The following is a 14,325-nucleotide window of genomic DNA, read 5'->3' as shown; positions in this document are numbered from 1 at the left end:
AGCAATTTTAAAAGTTTCTCCATATATATTTTAATTTTTCTATAATTTAGAGAAAAAATGAGTCTCTTTTGCTCCAACAGATTCCTTATAACTATCTCCATTTTAGGGACAGTGAGGAAAAAGAAAACAAAATTCCCTAAATTTACAGCAATCTCTAAAATTTTAAGCAAAAACTATGGAGATTTTAGAGATTGCAGTAAAATAATGAATCTGTTAGAGTTGGAGATCGAAGAAAAATTGCTTAAAGCTTTGACTTTTACTTCCTTATAATTCAAAAATTATAAGTGAACAATTTCGTTTTGGGGTCTCACTTGACCTAGGGGATGCAACTTCCATGTTATGGCTCTCCCCGTTTCCAATTTCTAGAAATAAAATAATAGATGTAAAGGGCTTGTGTCGAACTGACTATTGAATTACTCCGACCGGCCAATGAGAGGACTACACATCAATGGAATAAGGTATTTTCAATTTTTCAGGTGAACTGCAAGACATTTTGGGAATGAAAACTTATTGGTTGGTCGACCATTAATCTAGTAGTTTGAGAATCTTGATCATCATGAGTGCATGCAATATTGAATGAAAACTTGGTAACAAGCAGTTGAAAATCTATTTAGGACATACAGTTGGTTTGGCAAGTTGGAATCATGCTTTACCTCTATCTACTGTTAATGCTTTCAATTTTGATTTTCATAGTGTAGGTTGTATTAGGGGTTGTAACTTTCTTCTTCTTCTATCGATAAAAAAAAAAAAAAAGGAAAAAAGGAGTTGAAAATCTAGCTAGCTATGAACATGACAACTAAAGTGGGATGAGAAACTTCTAATAAGTGAACGCTAAACCCTAGCTAGTATGCCTAAATGCTAGCGATTTAATATTCTGTATGTATTACATTTAATCCCCACCCTAGCTAGTATGCCTAAATGCTAGCAATTTAATATTCTGTATGCTAAGCTTTAAACCACAAGGCCGCAAGAAGCTAGCTTAGCTGAAATTGCGGACTCTTCGGCAAGGCTAACATTAGCTACAACTAGCAGCTTATGGTCCCAGTACGTTTATGTTTGTATTAATACAATAGCATACCTAAATGTTAGCAATTTATGTACATATTGAACAACGATATTTGATATTAAACTTTTTTTTTTTTTTTTTTTTTTGAGATAAAGAGTTCATAAATTAATATGACCCCTGATTATGGTCAAAGAATAGTACAAAAGACTCCAAATAGACAATGTAAGCACTAAGTAGTCTATGCTAACAAAATTCAAAGGAGTAGCTGAGCCGTGGCTACGGACTAGGATCGGAGTGGACTCGGGGCTCTGTCGGGGCGTGCCGGTGTCTGGGGACTGTTAGAATTCGGCAGGCCATGTTCGATGGAATGGATCGGATGTTGCTCGACTGGTTGTTGGCGGTGATCGAATTGCTGGTTTGGATTTGTCGCAGAGTTCAGGGTGCGGTCTGGTTTGGGATAGGGATGGTGTTCGATGGCGTTCCTCGCCAAGGGGCAGGCGGCAGGGCGTCATTTTCTGTCCGACAACAATGGTGGAGACGGGGATGGAGGTGCGGAGAGGCTGGTCTAGGCTGGGAGGGCTGGGTACGGCCCATCTTCGGGTTCTAACCTTCTGGGCTTGGGCACTGGCTGTGGGCCCATTATGGGCTGAAGTTTGGGTTGGGGTTCTTTTGGGCCCTGCCTTATTATTTAGTTTTCTCTAGTTTTTTCAATAATTCCCTATTTTCAGGGACAGTCTAGGCACTTTTGTGTATTTAGTTTAGTATTGGGTCTTGGTCTTGTCGACTTAAGTCTCAGTGTCTCTAGTTGTACACCAATTGAGGTCTCTAGGCGACTAGTTTCACTGTTCCAGAGTTAGGTTGGGAGGGCTGGATCCTTCTATTTTATTTAGTTATTCTAGCGCCTCCGGCGTAGTACCAAAGGGGGGTCCCGCTATGTCTATGATGTATTCAATGTCAAATGAGTGACCTAGTTCTATGTACCACTGTGGGTACTAACACATCTTCTTATCTGTCTAGATGGCAGCGGAAGGGTATGTAATACCCGAAAAATTCAAGTTAATTGCCGATGACGTTTTGGAAATGATTTCACGAGAGTGGGAGCGAGTACGAGGCTCGGAGAAGTTGTGGAATTAGTTCGAACGATTAATTTTCGAAAAAAACGAACGTTATTTAGGGGCTCGCGAAAGTTGACTTTTTATACGTTCAAAATTTGGGAAAACTTTCTTCATGAAAGTTGTAGAGCTCGTCGATACGATCGCGTGCATATGCGGAACGCAAAAATCGAAGTTCGTATGACTTAGTTATGATTTTTTGAAAAAGTTTCCAATTTAGTATAAAGCTTCCATTTTTGGAAATTTCCAAAAATAAAAACAGATTTTTCCAAAATTGGAAAATCTGCTGCGATTTTAGTTCCCCGCCGGAAATCGCCTCCAAAACTTCGATCGACGATTTCTTCCTCCTCCGGCCACCGATCCTCACCAAACTTCTTCCATTGGCTTCGTATGGTCCTTGCGCACCTGTCTGTGGCAGCCTTTCACGGCGGCGCGGCCTGTAGCGGCGGCGGCAAGCCCGGTCCGATTTAAGCTCGATTTTGGTCAACGCCGGTTTTCTCCTAGCTCCGGCCACCAAAACTTCCGATCCTTGGCTCCATGAACTCCCCTCAACCTGCTGATCATCATACTAGGAGGATTGCACCTAGAGTGACCGGTTTCACGTTCGTCGGAGCTCGTGGGTTCCCCTTGATGTTATTAACAACTCTCTAGAAGGCATCGAGGCCTGAAATTGAAGCTTTGACGTCGAAATCGAGCCTTGCCGGATTCTGCAAAATTCTGGAATTTTTCCGACCACCGAAGCTTTCGATCGGTATATCTCGAGCTACAGACCATATTTTTCTGTGATTCTTGAACCAGTGAGTTCTTCTTGAGTTTCTTAACAACTCTTCAGAAGGAATCGAAGCCTTAAATTGACGTTTTTACGTCGAATTGGAGCTCGCCGTTTTCTGCAGTTTCTCGCCGGTTTCTGGAAAATTCCGGCCACCTTCATACTGTTCAAGGTAATTTTCGACCCCTTCCGGTCATTTTCAGACTTCGTGCTAGTTATGAAAGTTGTTAAGCATGATGAGAGGAAGAAGAGCAGCCCGGCCCCGACACCATTGGTGGTGGTCGGCGGCGGCTCTGCCACTAACTCCGGCGGCCCTTTCCGGCCACCTCCGGAGATCAAAAATATGGTTTCTGTACATTTTCAGATTCTATATTTCAATACGATCATTTCGATATATTATACGCAATTTTTGGATATCGTATGATTAAGTTATGAATTTTACGATTTCGATCGATTTCGATCGTTCGATTTGTGATCTGTGAAGATCGGACCGTCCGATGGACTTGTAGTTTTGTTATGTTGATCTTATGACTGTCCCAGTGGCTTTGTGTGGTCATGGGCGAAGATCCGACCGTTGGATCTTCGTATAATTGAGAAATGGTGATTCGGAAGGCGATTCGTGAGAATCCGACCGTCAGATTTTCATATAATTTTGTGGAGATGTTTGTAAGGATGATTCGAGAAGATCTGACCGTTGGATCTTCATTATAATTTTGGAGGATGATCCTAAGGGCGATCCGTGAGGATCTGACCGTTGGATCATCATTAAATTAAGATTCGACCGTCGGATCATCATATAATTAGAATCCGACCGTTGGATTTCAGTATATGTGTGGTTTATGAGTAATTTACTAAGTCAAGATAGTATCTGATTAGGTGATTGACGAATCGAGTTGGTGGACGATTCAGATGGATATGTGGCTTTTAGAAGACGCAGCTGGAATTGGAGGTGAGTAAACCTCACGTGGTTCATATTACGAACCCAATATATTTAATTGCTTTATTTTGCAATCATATGAACTATTGTTGGTGTATTAGACATTCCTGTGTGAATGTCTGTATATATATTATTACGTGAAATAATATGTATTGTTGGAGTTGTGTTGAGTTTATTGTTGAGAAACAATATATTGTGAGGGGTATTGAGTTTATTGTTGAGAAACAATATATTGTGAGGGGTATTGAGTTTATTGTTGTGAAACAATATATTGTGAGGGGTATTGAGTTTATTGTTGAGAAACAATATATTGTGAGGGGTATTGAGTTTATTGTTGTGAAACAATATATTGAGAGAGATGTTGAGTTTTATTGTTGAGGAACAATAAATTGTTGTGATCTGTGGAGATCAATAGGTCACGGGGTGACCATGGCATACTATCAGCGAACCACGCTCTCGCGCCGGGTAGGTGGAACTGAATAGTATTAAATCGTGAACCACGCTCTCGCGCCGGGTAGGTGGAAACGATCAGTTAGAGCTCTAGTCTGTCTGCCAAATATTGAGTGACCTTATGGGGGAAATTGAGAGTAACTCATAAGTGTCTATATATATATATATATGAGAGTGAGAAAGTAACGTGGGTTTGTGGTGGTCTTGTAATTTAATAAATCAACAGTTCTTTCTTGTTTACTCATACTAGCTGTCAAAAGCTTACCGGGTTTTGTGTTGTTGCAACTCCCGGTACACTATTCAAATTGTGTAGCGGGTAATCCTACAGGACAGGAGAACCAGGACGGTGATCGTGCGGTTAGAGCAATTGTTAGAGTTTTACAGCAATTGTACGTTGTGAGGTGTGTTATGCTCATTTGAGCTTTACAATATTGCTTGTGAGAGTGAATTGTAATAATGAACTCGAAGTTTCGAGATTTGGATTTTGTAATTGTAATTATTCATGTTTCGGATTTGAATTTATTATTCAAAATTCGGGGCGTGACAGGGTATGTAAGGATCATTCTAGCTTTTGATCAATATATTGGCTATTGTCTTCTTATTTCAAAAAACAAAAAAACAAAAACAAAACAAAACAAAAAACAATATTAACTCGCCTTGTAGGCAACCTATTCTATCTAACCCTACTATGTCAAGCACATTATTGTGGTACGAGAGAGCCAGATATTTCTACAGAAGCTTCCACTAACATAGACATTATTAGAACTGGAAAAACAAACTAAGCAGAGCTACCTCCTTTCCTTTAGAGGATTTGGAGGTACCTACATCCACTGGTATAGTGAACTCAAGGAGTCCATTCACCAATTTTTTCACTTTCTTGGAGCCCTTGCTGCGCTTCATAGGTGAAGTCTTGACAACCTTGCAATCAGTCTTGGTCTTGTTTTTTGCACCACGAGGACCCGTTTCTTGGCTCCCTCTTGGGATAGATTAAACTTTATTAAAAGGTAACTAAATGACCTCAATTTGTCTTTTGGGCCAAGTGTTTGGACCTAGGGCTATAGAATGTTCAGTAGTGTTGCTTTCAATAACCCTTCTCTAGGGACTATGCTTGTTAGGTTTTCTTCCGAGCACTAATGAGTATAGTTTTACTCGGTCTATTACTGTGTCCTAGTTTTTGCAGTAATAGGCTTGCTTTCATAAGTGAGCACTGGATGTTTAATGAGTGGTCTGGTACTATGTACCGTGTGTTACCTCCACAACATCTTGTCTATCTTTGAATGGTAGCGAAAGGGTATGTAATGGTCATTCTGGCTTAAGTAATGCAATCATTGATGGATTGATTCAAAAAAATGAACAATCAGATGCGAAGACCATATAAAAACAATCCCAAATCAAACATCTAATTGAATAATACAAACATAAACGATTAAAGATATAATTGTGTTTTTTAAAGAAAATAAAGTTTCAAACCAACCCTGTAACCAACAAAGAAAAAGAAAAAGAGACGAAGAGTGACAAACATTGCAACCAAAAAAGGGAAAAGATTAAAAAAAAAAAAAAAAAACGTTGTAATGAATCTATGCAGAATCTATAAGTTCGAACACACTTTACCAACTGAACTATATGAATCAATCTGCTTACAGATGCTTCAGAGAAAATACCTACAATTATATATATTTAGACAATAAAAAAAATCGGAGGACCAGAACCGGAAGCTTGGTGCAGCTACACCGCCGCGCCGCTTGCGGTCCGGCCATGGATGCTCCGTTATGTCAACCATTGCTTTTAAAGTGGGTATTAATTTGAAGACTGTCCCAGCTTGACCAAAATAAAAGCAACAAAACAAAACAATTTAGTGACATAACGATGATTGAGAACATGGCCTGGCTGCCTCGTTAGGTCCATCCAAAAGCATCCTGTATTGGAACTCCAAGAACACCAGGCCCATATACCAACGAAAATCCGAGGTCGAACAGAACAATCATTCTTTTAGAACCCAAAATAAACTCATCATCATCATCATCATCATCATAAGTTTCCACCGAAAAAAGAGAACGTCTCACAAGTCACAAGTGAAATCATCAAATTAACATTACTGTGCACATATGTTTTACAAGTCACAACAACTCTTTTCTGTATGTAATTTTGAAAAGTTTCCGCATCACTCTACATCATCACTCTCTTTGTTCTCTTGTCTAGCATTACCATTGACACCAGAAACAAGCTCAGCTTCGAATGCCTTGGAACTGGAAGGCAACCTCTCATACATTCTGGAACCCAAAGGAAGAAGCCTACATTGCCCGAAAGTAAGCATCTTGCTCAGCCTCTCATAATTCCACCTCTGCTGAACATAGACTACAACTGCAAGGAGAATTGCTGTAATAGGTATGGCGATATCCCCAAACTTGGAGTAAAAGTCCGAACTTGGGTTGACAAACTCATACTCCTCGGCAAAGTAAGGGTTGAGAGACGGAGCTCTAACATAATCATAAATGTGGGGAAAGAGTCTGACCAGAGTGATCCCAACGAAATAAAACTTTCTGAGTGGTTTACAATCAATCTGCCACACCAGGTTACCAATCATCTGGGGGAGTAGGAAAAAATCTTGGACAAGTCCCACATACTCCTCAAGTTCAGTTTCCCATTCCCACAGTCCACGAGATTCTTCCCTGGCAATTTTATAGCTTTTCGTCCGGATAGATCTTTGGCCGGTCCTCATACTATGAATGACTAGAACCATTACATAGCCAATCAAATGTATTGCTGAGGTGGTTATAAGCACCCGCTTATCATTAGGTACACGATGTGGTTCAAGAGGAGTTTGTGCAAGTAACCTGATGCGAGATTTCCACACTTTCTGACAAAGTCTTAAAGTCAGTAACAATGAGGCCATCAGAAGAAGCTTAACCGTGTGATCAAGTATATGAAACCACCGACTGTTATCAAGGTCATATGTTGATGTTTCATAGGATTCAGAAGCTAACTTCTTGAAGAGTGCTTCAGCGCCTGTGACCAGAGGAATGCTATACCCAATGGCTTGAATACTGAGCATGACTAGAGACATGTAAGGAACAGAATCCACATTATACCTGATGTAAAACAGCTGGCTTAAAATTCCACATATTGCTAGTGAAAGGGTCAAAACTCGGAGGATTCCCTCAATCCCCCGACGAGAGAGAATGTCTTCCCGCTGCTTCCTGTACATAATTGGAAGAGTTTGGAGCTTGACTGTACTGAAATAAAGAGGATCATCTTCAGTCCTTTGGCTGGCTACAGAAATATGGGCTGCTGGATTGACTAACCATCGAGATGTAGTGGGAGGATAAGCCACAACCACCTCAACCATACAATCTAGCCCGGCTTCAAGATCCATGCTCTCATACAAGATCTTCCACGAGGCTCGAACATCCCTGCATCCAACTAGATACATCTTTCCAACATGTGGATCATAAAGGCCTTCCAAATATAGCACAGAAAGATTGCTATAGGCGTTTCCGGCGATGTTGAGTTGTGCTGATACATTTAGAAGGAGCTGCTTTTCAGTGTATTCAGACTTTGTGTGGTAAGGAGTCTCCTCTTGTGCAATGGAACCATTTTGTGGAGACCAATAGCGTCCAAACAAGGGACCCACTGAGAGAATCTCCATCTGAAGGTCTACTCTTGGAGGCTGAGGCTTTGGAATTGGATCGGGAAATGCAGACACATGAAGGGTTAGATCTTCGGAGAGAACAGAAAGACTGAGTTCAAAAGCTTCTGCGTCTTCCAGTTTGGGAAAACTCAGAAAAGATTTCTTGATCACAGTTCCAACACTGAAGGGCTCGTTTTTTTCTAAGACAACAGCAGCTGAATAGATTTTTGTGTACTTGTAGTTTGGACTGGAGACTCTGAAATAATTCCACAGTTCCGAAGGCTGCACTAACTTTTCAAAGGAGAGAGGAAAATATGATGTACCACTATAATTGATGCTAGAGAAACTTCCATAAAGAATGCTTCGTTGCTTTATGGAGAAAGAGGTAGGTACATACATACATATCCGAGTATTGCATTGACTCCCTACAACATCAACAAGTCCAAGGCAACCAACCATGCAAAGCTGTCCACTGGTAGATTTCCAAATTCCCTCAGCAGCAATAGTCATGTTGTTAAGCCCGGATCTCTTTGCTGCAGTATATAGATTCTCCATCGGAGAAACAGCTCTAAATACAGCTGAAACCCTTGCAGAACTGGCATTTCCCCTGGCAGCTTTTTGTTCACACTTGATTTCCTGCATGTAAAGCTTAACACCTTTAAAGCTTCCGTGTGACGCCTTAATCTCTTTATCTGTCACAAATGGACCTAACTTACTGCAAAACTCATCGGTGCCATTGCATCTCCAGTTCGGCACAACAGTGAAAGCTTGGTCCCGTGCAACTTCGTCAAGGATTTCGCAAATAGCATGACCTTTATAGTTGCTAATGCCACCATATACCAAGCTATCATTAGAAGGGTATGGATCACATGCTCTAGAAACAATCTTTTCTGATCCAAATTTATACACTGCAGACTTCCCCAACTGTGATAAAATGTGAACCTCATCAAAGTACTTTGAGTTTGACTTTGGATTTAAACTTCTCATTTCCCCTCGGATAGCCCTATTTGTCAAATTGAAAGTCATCGGAAAGTGAAGAACAAGTAGAATCTGATCATCTTGAGAAAGAGGAGGTTGATTACTTGAATCAGAAGCCTTCAGCCACTCCCATGGATTAGCAGAATCAGGCTCCCGAGACGGCAACATTGTACTCCCCAACAAGCACATCACTCTTTCACCACCATTCTTCTTGGTTTCAGTGTAAATCCCTTGGAAGGAAATTGTAATTTGAGAATGGCTAGGCCACATTTGGAACTCGGGATTCCCTTGATACCCATAATCCATAAAGCTACCATCTATAGTAATACCCATAACCATGAATCCACTAACACTTAGTGACTTCTTGGATCGATGGGCACGATCAATATCCATAAGCCAAAACGAAGCCAAGTTCGACGGAGTTCTATTACCCAAAAACTCACTCTGAACTTCTCTATCATCAAATGGCATGATTGGATCCTTACCCACCTCCTGCCTCCAATCCCCATTAACAAAAAGGAGCTCCTTCTTCATACTATATACTCTCTCATCTTCAGCTTTCAGTTCTGAAGCAGAAGATAGAACAAACCCACATGCTTTCTTCACTTCATCCATTCTATCATAGCTATAAGTGACGGTGGTTTCACTTCTTTCATTTCTGAGATCATCAAATGCTGAAGTAGGGTATGAATATGTGAACCCCAAACCCAACAACCCATACACAATCCAAACAATAACCAAAGATGCAATCTTCATGATCTTAAAGTCTTAAGCTTTATCACTTTCTTCAAGATTTCTCAGCTCTCCACCAACTCAAGAACACAAAATTTCTACACTTTTAATCCAACCAATTCCATGAATCAATTTAACTTGTCTTCAAAGAGTCCACATGAAGCTTTTAACTTTCTTGCTCAGTGTTTAAAATATCGACCAAAGATTAAAAGCAAGGAACACTAACCTGAGTCTGTCCCCTCTTGCATTGATTTCTGTGAAGATGAACCCACTTAGATCTTGGGCTTCAGATCACACAGAGAGAGAGAGAGAGAGCTAAGCAGGACTAGACTGGATCTTGGGTAGGAAATAAGGAAGACAGAGAGTAAAATTCAAGTTGAACTGTTTGTGGTGTTTGATGTTTTCTGCCCACTAATCCAAGCAACTGTAAAAGAGTTGCGACTTGTGTGACTTTTTTTTTTTTTTCAGGAAAAAGAAAGATTAACGGTCAACTCCCTAGAACAATTTGTCAATTTCCCATGGAGTCTCCGACATTATTTATAACCACCATACCCAAAATAAACTTGGCCACCAGAGAAGAGAAGAAAATTGACCCAAAAAATATAAGGGATAATGACCACTTACCCAGAAAATACCAAATACCACCCCATACACTCCACCAACTTATTTTAAACCCCATTCACACAAAAGTTTTCTCTTTTTCTCCCAACTATTCCTTTCACTTAAATGTTTATCCCGTAAGTACCCCTCTCTCTTATTCCAAATATTGCTTTTACTATTATTTTCCTTTGATGAAACGTGGTGGGCCCATCTTGAGTTTATTTGTCTAAATCATAATTGCAGCTAAATTTCATCCTCTATCTCGAAGGTAAACAGTTAGTTTTACTATTCATAATTTCGATTGTTGACAGACTTGAATTAAATGCTATTTGTAAAAGCACTAGCAAAGAATTGAAAAAAGAAAGAGAAAAGTTGGAAAAATTGAAAGACTATAGAGAACGTCTTAACAGAGAAACTCCCAACTATTGGGACATTATTTATAGACTCCAAACCAGGATCTATAAATTAGAAGAAAATATTGATAATCTTCTATATGTACTTGAAGAGGAACAAAAACCTCTTGACTACCTGAGCATTGGTTAGATCCGCAAATCACTGGTATCAGAGCTTGTAAAATAGCTCAGCAGGGGAATCCCCAATGGGGACAATGTCTGATTTAATAATAGAGAGACTGAATTCTCTATTAAAATCTTCTGATGAAAAATATCAGATCCTGCAGCAAGAAATATCTAGATATCAAGAACATCTAGAAAAAATTCCTGTTATAATCCACCAGTTAGAAAAACTGGAAAACAAACTGGATTATATCAAAGATCTTCCAAAAACGGAAGAAGAAAAGCTAACAAGTGTTAGTAAAAAAATCACTGAACAGCAAAAAACGCTGGATTCTATGAAAACTATACTGAAGGACAAGAAAGTGCCTACAGTTAAGAAGAAAGCTAATGGATTCAAACCATTAGAAAGACCAGAGAATCCTGTTCCAAACTTGATTTTTCTGGATCCCTCAACTAGTTCTACTAGTATTCGGTATGAAAACCCGAAAGAAACTCGAAATGTCAATATGATGAGCATCTTCGGGAAAAAGAAAGGAGTACAACTCCTAAATTCTGAAGAATTTGAATACAATGAAATCGAGCATGAGGTAAAAAACGCCTCAATTCCAAAGCTAGATTTCAAACAAATATACAAAAGGGGAACCTTTGACCTGATGAACAGCCATCATTTCAAAATGCTGGAATTTACAACCCCCTCTACAACAGGAGAAACAGATCTACTAATGATCACTCCAGATGAAGTCGCCAGAGCCAGATCAAAAAAATATCAATTTATGCATATTGGAGCAGTCCAAGTAGGCATAAAGCTTCTAGCTCGTGAAGGCATAAACTGTTCAGTTCTATGTGTCTTACAAGACAATAGACTGGAAGATTTTCAAGCTAGTCTCTTGGGAACCCTTGAAGCATCTCTGTGCAACCAAGTAGCATATTTCAACTGCTTCCCCAACTTCTCTACCAGCTTGAAAGATGCAGCTCACTGTCTCAGACTGAGAGTCAAGACAGATGGCATATCTATGAAAAAAGATATGCAAGAATTGGCAATAGTATACAGGATATACTATAAACTGATGAGTACTACAGTAGAGCCAAAGACAAGGATATCAAACATCCCTGGTCTTACTACTGGATTCCTCACCAGTCAGAAGAACCATTCACAACAGATCCACAAGGTTACTTGGAATGAAGTAACGTTTCCTATTGAATGGAAATTATCTGGTCCGAAGCTACCAGCAGAAAGTGCAAAAGCCAAAATTTATGAAAGCAGAAAGACTGGAGAAATCAGTCTAAATTTTGACAATCACAGAAAAAGTGATGTCTGTCCTGAGAATATCAGGATAAACAAAAATCTTCTCAGAAGAAGCTACAGCACTAGAGAAGCTTGTACTAGTGGCACAAAATCCACTATTGAAGATCCAATTACTGAAGAAGACCTTAAAGCTGATCTAAACAGACCAGTCAACATGCTTAGAGCACAAAAGCTCTATGATCTGTATGAAGAAGCTGAGAATTGTGAAAATCCAGAACGATTAGAAAAACTAATCGAAGAAATGAAAAATTTCAATCCAGGAAAGGAAAGAAAACTTCTTCCCTACCAGGATGTTGAAATGGAAGAAGGAGAAAGCTCCAAAACTTCCATCACCAGAGAAAAGGGAAAGGTAAAACTCCCTATACAGAAGGCCCCTACGGGCAGAAATGGAGAAAGAAATTCTCAAAGATTTGTCCCAGAGGACAAGATACCCAGAGTACCAATTACCAATTTTGGTATCTGGTTAGATCTGGATAAAACTCTAGACAAGAGAAAAACTCTTGACCAATGGGTAGACAGCCTGATGATGGCATCTGCTCTCACCTTTGGAAAATTTGAAGCTCCTGATCTTCAGATGTACTTTGAAACTACTCTCACAGGAGTAGCAAAGAAATATTATTTCTCTTTCAAAGAAACGGCCAGAGGAAAAGAATGGCTTGAAGATATCAAAGCTTCAAAATCTCCGTATGATTTTGCAGTACCCCTGTACGATCAGTTCTGTGGAGATTCTGCAAATATGAGTGAAAAGGCCAGAGAAACAGCAAAATCAAATATCTATGCTCTCAAAATTTGTGACATGAGATATTTTGAAGAATACTTGAATGAATTTCAAGAATATTACTGTACAATTGGGGAACTAGAAAGCACTGATCTAGTCAACCTGTTGCACAGGAAACTCCCTGAACCATGGAGAACAGCTGTGCGAGAAAGCATAGCAGAAAAACCAATTGAAAGATTTTCAGTTGGAGGAATTGCCGACAGAATCCGGCAATTACTAAAAGAACAATGCAAGGCCAATCTTAGAGCTAAGATGGCCAAGAAACAACTCAAAGGAGTTGAAAATTTCTGTTACGGAATACTGGATATGCCAACCAACTGGGGATGTCATGAATCCAAGTTCTACAGAAAGAAGAAAGGAAAATATTACTCTAAAAAATTCAAAAGGAGTAATCAGAAGAAGAATTGGAAATTCAAGAAAAGTTCCAATTACAAGAAACAACAGGAGAAAAATCCTGAAAAGAAATTCTTCAAGAAAAAGAAGAATACTCATCAACATAAGCAACCAAGCAAGAAAGCTTGCAGATGTTGGTTATGTAAAGCTGAAGGGCACTATGCCAATGAATGCCCGGAAAAGGGAAAAAGATCTACTAAGGCTCTCTTTGAAGAATATGAGCATATAGTAGAATCAGCAAATATGAAAGGCTACGAAATAGCCTATTCTGATGATGAAGAAGAAGACAGGTCAGTTTACTCTGCCTGGTCTGAAGAAGAAGATTCATCTGAGTCTGAGACAGATTCTGAAGTAGAGTACTTCGAATCCAGACAAATGAATGTTTTAAGAATCAAAAACTGGGAAGAAAGCAAGACAGAATCCTTAATGTCTTCTTATCAGGTGAACCCTGGTACATTCGTTTGCGACTACTGCTTATGTCACGAAAAGAATGGTCTCCCTATGTTTTGTGAAGAGTCAAAAAAGACTTATCACAAAGAATGCTTCATAGCTGAAGCAAGAAGAAAAACCAAGAATGGACTTGTCAGCCAACTGGTTGAACAAGAATATGAAGAATATTTCTCTGAGAAAAAAGAGAAAGAAGTAGAAACTTTGTTCCAGGAAATCATGGAACCATCTTCCTCGAAAAATGAAGACATCATCGAAGAAAAAATCGATGACAACTTTGAACTGGTTGAAATACCAGAAAATATAGAACTGGTGAAACCACCAGAAACTGTTCATCTCTTAGAAAAGCAAGAAGCAGCTATAACAATTACTGAAACATGGGATCTACTTGGCCAACCTTCTGGCAAGTTTGACTATAAAGTCCGATATGACCCTCCGTCATGGTTCAGTAATCCAGATAGCAAAGAAATAATTCCTACAGACTGGGATGATACAAAACCTTCTAGTTTTGATAAATCTCCCACTCAGAACAATGTTCCGGAAGAATGTAAACCGTTCATTCCAAAGGAACAAGCTCAAGAAAATGAGCTTCAGCAATCGAAAGTCGTCTCTACAAGTAGATACAGCAACTACATAGAGATTGGACTAAAATTCCCTGATCATAAAAAATATCA

At 39.5% G+C, this 14,325-nt stretch overlaps 1 protein-coding gene and 1 long non-coding RNA gene across 3 annotated transcripts; one reads left to right on the top strand and one right to left on the bottom strand.

Annotated features, from left to right (window-relative positions):
* Positions 1-2,324: 2,324 nt before the first annotated feature.
* Positions 2,325-4,728, top strand: LOC133739369 (uncharacterized). Of its 2 annotated transcripts, XR_009860594.1 has the most exons (3): positions 2,325-3,059; positions 3,428-3,836; positions 4,588-4,728. It is a non-coding gene; the product is annotated as an uncharacterized LOC133739369 (long non-coding RNA). The 2 variants fall into 2 exon arrangements; XR_009860593.1 differs by lacking the exon at positions 4,588-4,728 and having other exon boundaries at positions 3,428-4,587.
* A 1,562-nt stretch (positions 4,729-6,290) lies between these two features.
* Positions 6,291-10,064, bottom strand: LOC133725160 (uncharacterized). Its single transcript, XM_062152290.1, has 2 exons — positions 9,839-10,064; positions 6,291-9,710 (listed from the first exon to the last, which is right to left on the bottom strand). Exon 2 carries the CDS (start codon positions 9,634-9,636, stop codon positions 6,436-6,438), a length of 3,201 nt encoding a protein of 1,066 aa, XP_062008274.1. The 5' UTR covers positions 9,637-9,710; positions 9,839-10,064; the 3' UTR covers positions 6,291-6,435.
* Positions 10,065-14,325: the final 4,261 nt, after the last annotated feature.

This window comes from Rosa rugosa, chromosome 1 (genome assembly GCF_958449725.1).
Source record: "Rosa rugosa chromosome 1, drRosRugo1.1, whole genome shotgun sequence".
NCBI classification, from domain to species: domain Eukaryota; kingdom Viridiplantae; phylum Streptophyta; class Magnoliopsida; order Rosales; family Rosaceae; genus Rosa; species Rosa rugosa.
This window is presented reverse-complemented; position numbering and strand designations above follow the sequence as displayed.

Bases quoted from the DNA above. Each gene is read 5' to 3' on its own strand.
- LOC133725160 (XM_062152290.1), bottom strand. From the start codon at position 9,636: ATGAAGATTGCATCTTTGGTTATTGTTTGGATTGTGTATGGGTTGTTG.